Raw genomic sequence first — 15,682 nt, forward strand, 5'->3', positions numbered from 1 at the left:
GTCACCCAATATGTGAGACGGTGTCGCAAGACCTGGAGCAAGGTCAGGAAGACCCTCATACAGACCTCCAGAACCAACCAGACTCAGGCCAACCGCCACAGAAGACCTGCACACACTTTCCGCCCTGGGCAGCGGGTTTGGCTGTCCACTAAGGACCTTCCGCTGCGAGTGGAGAACCGCAAGCTTGCTCCTCGCTACATTGGCCCCTTCAAGGTGGTGCGCAGGGTGAACCCTGTCTCCTACCGGCTTCAGTTGCCCCGGACTCTGAGGATCAACCCCACTTTCCATGTTTCCCTGTTGTGGCCTGTACTGACGTCTACGTATGCCCCTGCCCCTAGGAACCCCCACCCCCCCGCATCTTCCAGGGGCAGACTGTGTTCACTGTGCATCGCCTGCTTGACTCCCGCCGGGTCCGTGGCGGGTTGCAATATCTGGTGGACTGGGAGGGCTATGGTCCTGAGGAGCGCTGCTGGGTTCCTGCTCGGGATGTCCTGGATAAAGAACTGTGTCGGGACTTCCATTCGGCCCATCCGGATCGCCCTGGGAACGTCAGGAGACGCTCCTGGGGGGGGGGGGGGGGGGGGGGGGGGGGGGGGGGGGGGGGGGGTCCTGTTAGGACTTGGACTGTTTTGGCCTCTAGAGGCCGCTGTTATTTCCTTTTCGTGTCATATTTATTTTGGCCTCTAGAGGCCGCCACTGTTCCTGTGTTTTGTGTTTTTTTTTTTTGTTAATTGCCTGTTAGTCCTAATTATCTTCACCTGTGTCCTTAATTAGTTTGTGTATTTATACCCCTGAGTTCAGTCCTCTTGTCACGGAGTCTTTGTGCTGTTATGTTTATCTCTAGTTTCCTTTGTACTGTGTTTTGTGGATCTTCTGAGCTTTTGCATTTTTGCCTTTTTCTTTTTGAATTATACTCTTTGTTTTTGTTTTGCCCTGGATTGTATATAGTGTACATAGTATAAATAAACCTTTTGTTACTTTTTCTACTTCCGCCTCACGCCTCTGCATTTGAGTCATTCCCCTGGTGGCCTAGTGGGGGTTTGCTGGATCATCACACCAACGAACCAGGTTCGAATCCCAGCAAAACCCTAACAGAAAGGAACCAGACTCAAAAGGGAACCCATCCTCATTTGGGCAACAACAGACAACATGACTATAACATTAACAGTCCGAACATAAAGTCAGCTTCGTTGATGCTATAAACCCCCCACCGACGGAAACCCGAGCGCAAAACCATTCACGACAACCGCAGTCCCAAAGTCAGCAAGTCAACTGCAGTCCCCAGCCACAAAAGCACCACTGCAGGAGTCCAGAGCATCCTCCAGGCGCCACCCCAACATGCTTTCAAGCATGTAATATTTCAAGCATGTAATTTTTTTACATGCTAGAAATTTAATTCTGGTCTAATTCTATTTATTGCAATAGGATTCCAAATACTCTATCAACATTCCATTCTGTTATAATATATATATTTTTTCTGATTCATAAATCACAGCACTTTAATTTTTTTAAAGTACTTCATCTACTTCAACAATGTTACACAAAGATTGATCCATAACAGTTGTAAATGTCATTTAATTCCACAGGGTGTCGATAATGGTGGACACCAGTGAAAGTGATCACTATTATTGACACCTCACTTGACTTCTCAAACACGTGTTTAGATACAAAATGGCGACTGTCAAATGAAAGCGTAAGAAACAAAATAGGTTTTGACAAGGAGATCATGAAATATCAGTGAATTTGATAAGTAAAACATGTCCATGATCTTTCCACCATGCTCACCTGCGATGATAACGTCTGGGTTTTCCTCAAATTGCTGATCGTGCTAAAAAAATTCCATCTCAGGTAACGAGCTGTGTCATCAGACGATGAGATCAAAGGGCGAGGAGGGTCTTCCCGTTGATTAATTAACTGATAATAACTGTTGTAACTGAAAGTCACCTTTATAAAAAATTTTTTATTGGTAAATCTGAAACGGTGTAAATAATTATGGACTGTCAATAATTGTAGCCGCTACTCTATGATAAATAGTCTTTTCCATAAGCATTCAGACAGTGATGCAATTTTCATAATTTTGGTCTGTACACCACCACAAGATGTAATTGAAGTGTAGAATTTCAGCTTTAATTCAATGGGTTTTAAAAAAAATAGTGCATTAACCATTCAGGAACGACAGCCATTTTCTTTACATAGTCCCTCCATGTTCGCAGGCTTGAACGTAATTGGACAAGCTAACATAATTATAAATATAAGCATAATTTATTGTACTTGTATGCACCTCCTTTGCAGTCAATAACTACCTGAAGTCTGGAATCTATGGACTTCACCCAAATGCTGAGTTTCCTCCACTGAGATGCTTTGCCAGGTCTTTAATGCAGCCAGCTTCAGTTGCTGCTTGTTTGTGGGCCGGTCTGCCTTTGGATTTTTCTTGAGTAAGTGACAAGCATGTGTAATTGAGTTGACTGACTAGAACATTTAAGAACATTCCATTTCTTGGGTTTCTTTCGTGGTATGGTTTGGGTCATTATCCATCTGTACTGTGAAATGCCGTCCTGTCAGTTTTGCTGCATTTGACTGGATCTGAGCAGAAAGTATCACTCTGGACACTTCAGAATTCATCAGCTGTCACATCATCAATAAACATCAGTGACCCAGGTACAATGGCAGCCATACATGCCCATGTCCACCATGTTTGGCAGATGATGTGGTTATGCTTCGGATCATGAGCCCTTCCTTTCCTTCTCCATACTTTTCTCTGCCTATCATTCTGGTACAAGTTAATCTTGATTTCATCTGTCTAAAGAATCTTGTCCCAGAACTGGACAGGCTTCATCTCATTATCTCTAGCCGCTTTATCCTGTTCTACAGGGTTGCAGGCAAGCTGGAGCCTATCCCAGCTGACTATGGGCGAAAGGCGGGGTACACCCTGGACAAGTCGCCAGGTCACCACAGGGCTGACACATAGACGCAGACAACCATTCACACTCAAGGTCAATTTAGAGTCACCAGTTAACCTAACCTGCATGTCTTTGGACTGTGGGGGAAACCGGAGCACCCGGAGGAAACCCACGCGGACACGGGGAGAACATGTAAACTCCGCACAGAAAGGCCCTCGCCGGCCACAGGGCTCGAACCCGGACCTTCTTGCTTGTGAGGTGACAGCGCTAACCACTACACCACCGTGCCGCCCTCTGGGCAGGCTTTTTTTTTTTTAAAGATGTTTTCTCGCAAAGTCTAATCTGTCCTTTCTGTTCTTGAGTGTTACCAGTGGTTTGCATCTTGAGATAAACACCCTGTCATTACATTCATGAAGGTATCTCTTGATTGTAGACTTTGACAATGATAGGCCTACCTCCTTGAGAGTGTTTTTGACTTGGCAAGATGTTGTGAAGGGGATCAAGGAAAGAATTCTGCAATCACCCACTTTAGTTGCCTTCTATGGTCTTCCAGGCCTTTTGGTGTCATTGAGCTTGTCAGAGCATTCCTTCTTTTTAGAAATGTACAAGACAAGACAAGATAGCCTTTTATTATCCCACAAGGGGAAATTTACATTGTTACAGCAGCAAAATATATAAAGAGAAAAAGATAAGGTAGTGAAGGAGTAGTGCAAAAGCACTAAGTATACAAAAAGGATATATATAAAAGAAATAAACTACAAATTTAGAGATAAAAAAAATTAACAAATTTGCATAAATTAACAGGTTTGCAGATATATAGTTAACATAAGTGTATTACAAAGGTGGAACTGCACGTGTAAGTATTGCACAGGTATTATTACCAGTATTACCCAGATAGTATTGCACAAGTAAGTCGGTATATTGCACAAGAGCCATTTTAACTATGTGCAGCTAGCAGTTTGCTGTAAAGTACTGATGCTGATAGTCAGTGCACACAGTATGCGTTCCGAGGGGTCTCTATGGACGTAGAAGTGATCTGGACAGTATTGTTCATTATTGTGAGGAGTGTCTGGTGCTGTGCTTGGTGAGGTGCCGGTTGTACAGTCTCACAGCAGTAGGGAGGAAGGAGTTGCTGTATCTTTCCTTAACACACCGCAGATGGAGGAGCCGGTCACTGAAGGAGCTGCCCAGTGCTGCTACTGTCTCCTGCAGTGGATGGGAGGTTCACCATTAAGGATGACAACTTGGCCAACATCCTCCTCTCCCCCACTACATCCATTGAGTCCAGTGCGCAGCTCAGGACAGGTCCTGCCTTCCTAATCAGTTTGTTCAGTTTTTTCCTCTCTGCTGTTGTGATACTGCTTCCCCAACAGACAACTCCATAGAATATGGCTAATGCCACCACAGAGTAATAAAAAGAGTCCAGAAGTGGACCCTGTACTCCAAAGGCCCTGAGCCTCCTCAGCAGGTGGAGTCTGCTCTGGCCTTTCTTGTACAGGGCGTGTGTGTGATCAGTCCAGTCCACTTTATTGTTCAGATGAACACCCAGGTGCTTGTAGCTCCTAATGATTTCAATGTCCTTTCCCTGAATGTTCACTGGGGTAGGTGAAGAGAACCTCGTCCTGCGGAAATCCACCACCAGTTCCTTGGTTTTACTTGCATTGATCTGGAGGGAGTTCCGCTGGCACCAGTCCACAAAGTTTCTTGTCAGTTCTCTGTACTCACTATCATCACCATCTAGGATATAGCCCACAACAATAGCAGAGTCATCAGAGAACTTCTGTAGATGACAGGTAGTTGTATTGTATCTCAAGTCTGCAGTGTAAAGTGTAAACAGAAATGGGGCCAGGACTGTCCCCTGTGGAGCCCCTGTGCTGCAAAGAATGGTGTCTGACACACAGTCCTTTAGTCTCACATACTGTGGTCTGTTTGTGAGATAGTCCATAGTCTATGAGGTAAGATGATGGTCCACCCCTGCGATCTCCATCTTACTCCTCAGAAGAGTCGGCTGGATGGCGTTGAAGGCACTGGATAGATCAAAGAACATGATTCTAATAGTGCTTCCTGCCTTTTCAAGATGAGAGAGAGAGAGATCTATGAAGCAGGTAGATGACTGCATCTTCCACCCTGATGCCTGGCTGGTAGGCAAACTGCAGGGGATCCATAGTTGGCCCCACCAGTGTGCGGAGATATGCCAGAACAAGTCTTTCCAGAGCCTTCATCAGGTGAGAGGTCAGCGCCACTTGTCTATATCTGTTTAACTCAGTGGGGTGTGCAGTTTTTGGTATTGGAACTACACACGACGTCTTCCAAAGGACCGGCGCTCTTTCTTGTTCCAGGCTCAAGTTGAAAATGCCCCACACTATTCCACACAGCTGGTCAGTACAATGCCTCAGGAGCCCAGGGTTGATGCCATCAGGACCTGCAGCCTTTCTCACCTTCATCTTACTCAGTACCCTCTTGACTTGTCCTCTGTTGAAGGACAAAGAAGAGCACAGCTGAGTGCTCAGTGTTACGCATGGAGGTGTGAAGCACTGAGCTGGAGGTATGATGGTTGAGGGGTGCTGAGAGGGTGAGAAGGAGGTCTGTGGATGATTGATTTGGTCACTCCTAAAGTTTTTGCTATCTTTCTGACAGGTCTTGTTCTTTTTTTCAGCCTAATGATGGCATCCTTCACTTGCATCAACAGCTCTTTGGACCAGATTTTGAGTATTCCCATGAACAGCTGCCAAATATAAATTCAACACTTGGAATGAACTCCAAAGCTTTTATCTCCTTAATTTGTCATGAAATACTGGGGAAACAGGACATAACTGTCCATGAAACTGCTCATCAGTCAATTGCCCAATTACTTTTGAGCCTGTGAAAATGGAAGGATGATGTAAAAAATGTCTGTAACAGTTAATGCAATATTTTTATTGAACCCCTTGAATTAAAGCAAAATTAATATGAATTAAAAATAATTTAAAAAATGAATTAAAAATAATTCAATTACATCTTGACTGCTTTGTTTCAAATCCATTGTGGTGATGTACAGAGTCAAAATTACAACATTCGCACTACTGTTCAAATACTTATGGACCAGACTGTAAATTTGAACATTCAGTAAACAGTGTGTACCCAAGATGTACCCTTTCTTCAATGACTAATCTCACTCACCTGGATATTGTGGACTTGTACCTAAGAACGGTTGCTGTAATCATAAACACTGTCCTGTGCTCATCCCAGGACTCCTATTAACAAACTGTTTGCCTTTACTTATCTACACCTCTGTAATGGCCTGGTTCTTCTCAAGATTTCTTTTTCATGCTATCTCCAGGAGTTTCTTTTCCTCTCACTCCTGTTGCCTGTGACTTGTTCATGAGAGATCTCAATCAAAATACAGATTTCTATAAAGCTACTTTCTGACATTGTCTTTTGTTAAAAATGCTATAATACAAATACTACTTAACTGATCAGAAAAAAGTCAACCCCTGTGTTCTGATATTGGAAAGGGAATAAAGAGCTCTATGGCTGCAATAAATAGCCAAATATGTTGTACACATTTAAATAATATGGATTTTGTTTCATAGTTAGATTCCATCCATTCATTATCTGTAGCCGCTTTATCCTGTCCTACAGGGTCGCAGGCAAGCTGGAGCCTATCCCAGCTGACTATGGGCGAGAGACAGGGTACACCCTGGACAAGTCGCCAGATCATCACAGGGCTGACACATAGACACAGACAACCATTCACACTCACGGTCAATTTAGAGTCACCAGTTAACCTAACCTGCATATCTTTGGACTGTGGGGGAAACCGGAGCACCCAGAGGAAACCCACACGGACACGGGGAGAACATGCAAACTCCGCACAGAAAGGCCCTCGTCGGCCGCTGGACTTGAACCCAGGACCTTCTTGCTGTGAGGCGACAGTGCTAACCACTACATCACCATGCCGCCTCATAGTTAGATCTCATCTCATTATCTCTAGCCGCTTTATCCTGTTCTACAGGGTCGCAGGCAAGCTGGAGCCTATCCCAGCTGACTACGGGCGAAAGGTGGGGTACACCCTGGACAAGTCGCCAGGTCATCGCAGGGCTGACACATAGACACACAACCATTCACACTCACATTCACACCTACGGTCAATTTAGAACAGGGTGTACCCCGCCTTTCGCCCGTAGTCAGCTGGGATAGGCTCCAGCTTGCCTGCGACCCTGTAGAACAGGATAAAGCGGCTAGAGATAATGAGATGAGAATGAGACATTTGTCATGTTGTATTAGGTGTATTTTTTCTGTTGTATGGATGCATTTTTTTATTGCAATATTGTTGATGCTGCTCTCTTGATCAGCCTGGGGTTTGTTTTGTTGTTAGTGATATTCTGATCCATGACCTCCTTTTGGAATATTCTGGTTCATGGGCCTGAACTGACATCTCAGTGTAACGGGGCATTCTTTACTCCTACTGTTAAATGTTAAAATGACATTTTTTCAACCTTTTATAATTTAAATGATGTCTACAAAAATAAACATTTCTCTACATATCCTTTCACTTGAATTCCGCTGCTCGAAATATTTCCACTTCATTATAATATTCCGAGCCCTTTCAGGGTGAATACACACTGTAAAATCCGATTGGCTAAGGGAAAGAGTGGCAGACGGTCTCGCCAATCAATCAATGCTGCTAGGAAGGTGGGACATCCGTCTGTTGCTGTCGGTTACCGGAAGCTAGTGCCAGAACCAGCCGCCTTAACCTCGCGCTGTGGAGGTTTCTATGGTCAGGCTGAAGACGGGCTACAACAGGGAGATACAAGCAACAGCAATTAAGCTAAAAAGAAAAAGAAAATAAAAATCCTCCACCACGGAGCATAAAGAAGCGACAAAATGCCGCATAATTTCCGACCAGGGGATCTCGTCTTCGCCAAAATGAAGGGCTACCCGCACTGGCCGGCTCGGGTAAGCAACCACAACGGAGTGGACATTTTAGATTTTGGGGCGCTTTTACATCTTCATCCCACCTGTATTCCGAGTCACACCGCCTCCTGTGTTGCGATTGGCTTCAGGTGTCCCGCTCTCCGTGTCAGGATTTGCTCTGAGCTCATGCATTCAAACTATTCGATGATTGGTCTGTGTGTATAGAACTGTTAGCCAATCATGTGGTTAGGGGCGGAGCTTGTCGGATACGGGTGGGAAAAGTATAACGCTGAGCTGAGTGGATAGCATTAGCATTCTTTTGGTGCACACACCCCCAGCCTGACTTTCACCCAGTTATGGCCGTATCTGTCGGATGTGCATTTTTTAAAATTATTATTATTATTACTATGCTGCATAAAGGTATTGCGAAGTGCAGCCAAACATGGGTTCTGATAGCAATGATGAACACAGGTAACAAGCTAACTAGTTAGCTTAACTGTGTGAAAACTCAGAAGCAGATCGATTGTAGTGTAAATCAGTCTGGTGTCGAGGCAGCTGAAAGGAATTTGCTAAAGGTTTCGTAGTGTTTTGATACAGAATGGGCTGAATCGACAGAAATATATATTTTTCATGTTTCAGGTTTCTTGCTCGGTTCGTTTGTTTTGGCCCAGTCAGTCACGTCAGCAGCAGAGTTCAGCCATAACATGTTCTGTGTCCATTACATTACTGTGGCCCTTCTTTCTTCATGACCCATAACAGTAGGCTTTTCAATGAAATTTTAAAACATCTCTTGACTTAATTGATTGATTTTAGTAATATGCCTTGTTTTTCAGTTATTTATCTTTTAATGAAATAATTGTAATTGTCCTTTCCCCCATTTGCCTTATATTTTCATTCATTTGTACATGTTCAGTAGCGGGGCGGCACGGTGGTGTAGTGGTTAGCGCTGTCGCCTCACAGCAAGAAGGTCCTGGGTTCGAGCCCCGGGGCCGGCGAGGGCCTTTCTGTGTGGAGTTTGCATGTTCTCCCCGTGTCCGCGTGGGTTTCCTCTGGGTGCTCCGGTTTCCCCCACAGTCCAAAGACATGCAGGTTAGGTTAACTGGTGACTCTAAATTGACCGTAGGTGTGAATGTGAGTGTGAATGGTTGTCTGTGTCTATGTGTCAGCCCTGTGATGACCTGGCGACTCGTCCAGGGTGTACCCCGCCTTTCGCCCGTAGTCAGCGGGGATAGGCTCCAGCTTGCCTGCGACCCTGTAGAAGGATAAAGCGGCTAGAGATAATGAGATGAGATGTTCAGTAGCTGCTTCATCCTGCTCAGGGTTGTGGTGGGCCCAGGAACACTGTTGCCCCATTTCCACCAAAGCAGTTCCAGGGCTGGTTCGGGGCCAGTGCTTAGTTTGGAACCTGGTTTTCTGTTTCCACTGACAAAGAACTGGCTCTGGGGCCAGAAAAACCGGTTCCAGGCTAGCACCAACTCTCTGCTGGGCCAGAGGAAAGAACCGCTTACGTCACCAGGGGGGCGGAGTTGTTAAGACCAACAACAATAAAGGCCAATTTATGCTGACAACCCAGTCCTTGCAGATAGCGTCGCAGACAGTGTCTGCGTAGCCCCCTCCACCTTCGCAGACGCTCTGCGCGCACCTCCCAAAAATTGTGACCACCGCAGAAGCCTCGCAGACAGTGTCGCAGACAAGCGGGCTCTGATTGGTCCACTCTACATCCGCTGTACACGCACTTCCCTACTTTCCCGGTTTGGTTTGTTTTCACGACCGGCATTTTTAAAAACACGAGCGAAGATGGAGCAGCATGAAGAGCGGTTGATTGAGGAAGTACGTACATCTATACGACTCCAGTTCTAGTCATTATATAAAAAAAAAAAAAGTTCTAGTCATTATAAGTAACCGGAGGATAAACACTCCACTAACCACACCCACCAACTACTCCTAGCGACTTCGCGCCCCCTTGCGTTGTGCCGGTGAATAACATCGCGCACGCCTGTACTCCCCGCTGAACGATAAATTACAACTGTCTGCGAAAAGCTATCTGCGAAAGCCTTGTCGCAAGAGCATGCAGAGGCCTTAACAAGACCGTGAAAGATCGCCATTTTTAAGCGACGAGAAGCAGCAGCTGTACAAACGCAAAGTCATCCGTTATTATTATTGTTGTTGTTGCTGCTGCTGCTTCTTCCGTGTTGTTTTTGCTTTGATATTCGCGCCAAGGTTTATGTAAATGTAGCACCGTAACTGACGTATACAGCGACGTAATGACGTGGCTCCGCTTAGCACCGCGAGCTATGGAAAAGCAAACTGGTTCTCAGCTGTCTCGCAAGTTGAACGAGTTGTGAACCAGCACCAGCACTGGCCCCGAACCAGCTCTGGAACTGATTTGGTGGAAAAGGGGTATGTGTGACCTGGGAATACACAGATGAGCTGCTCCAACAGCAGAACACTAAATCTGGGCCCATTCCTCACATAGCCAGTCTCTACAACTGTGGTGAGCACAAAAGCATGTCAAACCGTGAGGTGGTGGCTTACAACAGCAGAAGAACGCATTCGAATCAACTCCGGTCAGCTACAAACAAGAATCTGTGGCTAGAGTGGATTCATGTTCTGGACAACTCAACTGGACAGTTGAGAATTGGAAAAAGCAGGCAGCTGTCCGGTTTCAATCAGTGCGTTTACATGCACATCCAAATCGAGCTACTGTCGGTAATCGAGCTAAGGGTCCCAGCAGGGGTGCCAGAGAAATCCAATCCTACATGCACACAAGGAAATCGAGCTACTGTGTGAGGTGCATTGTGCACCTGAGCCACAGGTGGCACTACACGCCCCATCGTGTTGGTACACTTCCGGTTGTCGTCATGAAGAAGAGCTATTCAAGAGTATAAACAAAGTTATCAGTTCCGTGTTCGTTCGTTCTCCTTGTTCCTCCTGACCTCTTCTGCTGCTCGCTACTACTACTGTTGTCATGCCGACCGAGGCTGTCGTGTTTCCCGCTTGTGGTCTCGTCACTTCCGGAAGGGGCAGTGCTGAAGTAAGCAGCTCGACTACGTAGCTCGAAAGGGTTTACATGCACTAAGTAGCTCGGCTACAATCGCATAATCTAGGTTGCGTAGCTCGATTACGAGAAATCCAGTTCGGTTCGATTTCAGCCGAGCTAAGGTGTTTCCATGGCATTTAGAACTTCGATTTCAGTCGAGCTACGGCAGAAATTCAATTTTCTCTATGGGCATATAAACGCACTGAGTGAGTCTGTGCTTATTGCAGTCTCAGATTCCTGTTCTTGTCTGGTAGGAGTTAGGGCTGTACTCGTTTGTCATCAGTTGCTCACGATATTGTACCATATATATCGAGTTAAACGATGTCTTTAATGTATTGTAAGCAGAGGGCGCGAATACATTTGGCGCCAAAATTATTCAATCAATGAGTCTCGAGACGGGGCCATGGAGACATGGGTGACGTAATTAGCGGCTTGCAGCGTCTGTAGCAGAGCGCATTGAAGCAGAGTGCCTAATTTTTAGTGCGCATGCCCCGAGTAACTGGAAGCGCCATTTGTAAATAAAAACGTTTTTGGTTGGAACAGGTTGCAAGCATGAATTTCTGTCGATTTCTGGCATGAAACATGCTTTAAATCAAGTGAAAATTGATGGCAACCTGCTACAGAACCGGGAGATACGCATGAAATATGTCATATATGGGATTTTCGATTTTCAAGTGAGTAAACGATATCGTATCGTACCCCCGAAAATCGTGCATGATCGAGTATCGTTAGCTGTGAGCACAGCCCTAGTAGGAGTTGAACCTGATGTGGTTTTCTGCTGTTGTAGCACATCCCCCCTCAAAGTTTTACATATGCTATTTGAGATACTTTTCTGCTCATCGTGGTTGAGTAACTGTAGTCTTTCTGTCAGTTTGAACGAGTCTGGCTGCTAATTTCTGACCTTTCTCATCAACAAGGTGCTTTGATCCATCAAGCTGCTGCCAGATGGATGGATGGATGGATGGATGGATGGATGGATTCATTCATTCAGGCACAATCCTGAGTTCCTAACAATGTGGACACTGAGTGTAATATATATATATTCTAATACTGTACATATTTTGTCCTGTCTGTTCCAGATTGAAGATGTAGCTGAAGGGGCCGTGAAACCGCCACCGAATAAAATCCCCATATTTTTCTTTGGGACTCATGAGACGTAAGTGTTCTCAGATTCTCAGGGGTAACTAATCATTTGAACAAGTTTTCTTGCCATGTGTGCTGTTCTGATAAATTATTAAATCATGTATGTACAAGTCCGACACTTGATTGAAACGCTGGGTCAGTGTCATTTCCGTCCCCATTCACTTGTTAGATTTTTCTGTCATGAATGCATGTCATATTCATAGCTCATGCACAGGCCTGTACGATATGCTACCATCACACATCCTGCTGTTTCACATAACATTCGGCTGTAAAGAACAATAGTCCTTGTCAGAAAGCAGCTTCACAAAAATCCAAATGTAGGCTCATGTTTCGATCCTTAATAAACCAGAGGCTACAGTGCCAAGAAACACTCCCAAGGTCACATGGGGGGGAACCTTGAGAGGGCCCAGAAGGGAACCTGTCCTCTTCTGGGTGACGCTGGATCATGAGATTATAAAGCATTTCTTGTCCACAAGTGTGTGCTGTAAATTCAGACAGTACTCAGTGTGTTGAAAGGATATTGTGTGAAAGCATCATGTGGCATCTTTATGATTACAGCAGCAGTTCTTGGGTATAAATATATGCAATCTATAATAAACAAAGCTGGTATTAGAGTATTAGTTGTGGCGGAGTATAGTGTTGAACTTTGCAAATGCGGATACTGCTTTGTAGTTTTAGATTTTAGTTTACAGTTGTAGCAGACAAATGATTTCTAATTCCACACTGTCTGGTGTCATGTAGAAGAGGAGGAGTTCCGTTCTGAGTCTGGTTTCTCTCAAGGTTTCTTCCTCATGTCCTGTCATGGAGTTTTCCCTCTGACTTGCACATTAGGGATCTAAATAGAAATCTACAATCTGCTTTCTGTAAATCTGCTTAGTGACGCTTTCTGAGAAGCATATTATAAGAGAAACTGAATTGAATATTTTTCCAGGGTTTCTTTTCTTCACTGAATTTGCACTGATTATTACTGATTTGCATTTACTTGATGCAAAACAGTACACTTTGTGTTCCTTTGAATTTTCTGCCTCCAATGTAGAGCCTTCCTTGCACCAAAAGACCTCTTCGCTTACGACAAACACCAGGACCGGTATGGGAAACCAAACAAAAGGAAAGGATTTAATGAAGGATTGTGGGAAATACAAAACAATCCACATGCCTCTTATACTGCCCCTGCTGTAAGTAGCCCAGTTTCCTGAAGAATTCTTAATGATGTGTTAATGTTGTGTACCTCATCATTGTGGAAGTCACTTTTTTTGGTGTTTCAAACCTCATTTACACCTGGATTTCTTCTACAGATTGAATATGTATTTACACTTGTTTACAGATGATTAACCATGCTGAAGTATAATTATATGCAAATCAGTTTGTTACATTTGATTACCAAGTTTGAGTTGTTCCCCATTTTCAGTTTTCTTATGGTTGCTGCACCAAAAACAGTCACCTTTTAATTTACTGAAAGATTTGCATCTGTAATGATGTGATTTTATTCAAAGGGATTTTGGTTGGCAGATGTGACTTGCGACTTTACACATCTGGCTAAATTGCATTTCCAACCACTGGAAGTAGTTGGAGTGATGTGATTTCAATCCCACTCTTTTTTTTTTTTTTTTTTTTTTTTTTTTTTTTAAATGCATCCTACATTTTTAAATGGATCCCGGGCTGGATCTAATGCTCATACTTAAAGGAACAGTCCACCGTATTTCCATAATGAAATATGCTCTTATCTGAATTGAGATGAGCTGCTCCGTACCTCTCCGAGCTTTGCGCGACCTCCCAGTCAGTCAGACGCAGTCAGACGCGCTGTCACTCCTGTTAGCAATGTAGCTAGGCTCAGTATGGCCAACGGTATTTTTTGGGGCTGTAGTTAGATGCGACCAAACTCTTCCACGTTTTTCCTGTTTACATAGGTTTATATGACCAGTGACATGAAACAAGTTCAGTTCCACAAATTGAAACGTAGCGATTTTCTATGCTATGGAAAGTCCGCACTATAATGACAGGCGTACTAACACCTTCTGCGCGCTTCGGCAGCGCATTGATATCTGAGCTCCGTGTCAATGCGCTGCCGAAGAGCGCAGAAGGTGTTAGTACGCCTGTCATTATAGTGCCGACTTTCCATAGCATAGAAAATCGCTACGTTTCAATTTGTGTAACTGAACTTGTTTCATGTCACTGGTCATATAAACCTATGTAAACAGGAAAAACGCGGAAGAGTTTGGTCGCATCTAACTACAGCCCCAAAAAATACCATTGGCCATGCTGAGCCTAGCTACATTGCTAACAGGAGTGACAGCGCGTCTGACTGCGTCTGACTGACTTGTAGGTTGCTCAAAGCTCGGAGAGGTACGGAGCAGCTCGTCTCAATTCAGATAAGAGCATATTTCATTATGGAAATACGGTGGACTGTTCCTTTAAGTCTCAGTCAATGCCCAGGTGTAAATGAGGTGTTTGGATGTAAGGTCAAGTTTAACTCGTTTGTTACCTGTCACATATTATCATTTTAACAAATGTAATATTTTTGAAACAAGCCTATGGTGCTCATGTCATGTTTTCATACAACTACTCGAGTTCAAGGGTCACATTTCTCTACGAAAAGCAACGAAATGGCAACCTGAGAAATAATTTCCTTGATACTGCTCAAAGGTCCTTGCAAAGAGACCACATGTCAGAATTTCTTTCTTACTAACTTAATCAAACTGCTTGATGCTTAGCCTGCCAGCTCATCTGAGAGTGAGGACAACGAAGCTGCAGCAGGAAGTGATGCGCAAGATGACGAAGAGGTGGTCGTACCGAGGAAAGCCGAATCAGGAAGTGAGGAGTCTGACTCTGGAAGTGAAGATCAAGGCAGAGGAGCAGTGAAACGGAAAGCTCCACCAGCTAAGGTAGCCGAATGCTAACACACACTGCCTTCTGTGTTTCATTGTAATGTCTGGAGTTCTCCGAAAAATCTTATTGCTTTAATAGTAGAAATGTGTCTTTATATCACCTTTCTAACGTATTCCAGCATCACAGCGCCCCCCCCCCCCCCCCCCAAGTGCTGTAAACGTTTATATTTCCTTTATTTCTATCTGAGAATGGTGTAGGGGTCGAGTGTTAAGTGTTGGTGTTTATCGGACACCTCCTGAATATTGTGGCTCGCTGTCTGAGAATGATTTACATTACTAATGTGAAGCACGTTGTTGGGTTTCTCTTCTGTAGCGGCCGCCAGCAAAGAGAGGGCGAGCATCATCCAGCGAGCGGGAGGAAGAAGAGAGTGGCTCTCCCTCGGAACCAGAACCTTCCCCCAGCTCTGAATCAGACTCTGGCAAAAACAGTGACCAGGTATGTTTGTCAAAAGCAGAGTTGGACTCTTTTGCGCACACAGACTGATTCATTTGCTATTTGCATGGTTCCCACGGGTCCTTGAAATCCTTGAAAGTTTGTGAATTTGAGGAAAAAAAAATCAAGGCCTTGGAAGTTTTTGAAAATATACATAAATAGACATGGGCCACTGAAAGTCCTTGAATTTATATATTTTGTGCAAAAATAGAAATTGAAGACCCTCAGACAGCACTGCATCAAGTACCATCATTCATCATTAGCTGATATAACCACATGGACTTGGAAATAACTTTGGCAAACCTTTGTCAAGCTCTACAATACAGAGTTACATCCATAAAGTTTGCTTAACGTTGGCTCTCTTGCTGCTGTTTAACCTGCATCA

At 44.4% G+C, this 15,682-nt stretch overlaps 1 protein-coding gene across 1 annotated transcript in view; it reads left to right on the forward strand.

Moving 5' to 3' along the window:
- The first annotated feature begins 7,608 nt into the window (after nt 1–7,608).
- Nucleotides 7,609–15,682, forward strand: part of hdgfl2 (HDGF like 2) — a 28,483-nt gene continuing 20,409 nt past the window's right edge. The window contains exons 1-5 of the mRNA XM_060941476.1: nt 7,609–7,838; nt 11,916–11,992; nt 13,016–13,154; nt 14,691–14,861; nt 15,178–15,300. Of these exons, the coding sequence (XP_060797459.1) occupies nt 7,767–7,838; nt 11,916–11,992; nt 13,016–13,154; nt 14,691–14,861; nt 15,178–15,300 (582 nt within the window). The 5' untranslated portion in view covers nt 7,609–7,766. The remainder of the gene's footprint in view (nt 7,839–11,915; nt 11,993–13,015; nt 13,155–14,690; nt 14,862–15,177; nt 15,301–15,682) is intronic.

The sequence above is a fragment of the Neoarius graeffei genome, chromosome 15 (assembly GCF_027579695.1).
Source record: "Neoarius graeffei isolate fNeoGra1 chromosome 15, fNeoGra1.pri, whole genome shotgun sequence".
In the NCBI taxonomy this organism is placed as follows: Eukaryota; Metazoa; Chordata; class Actinopteri; order Siluriformes; family Ariidae; genus Neoarius; species Neoarius graeffei.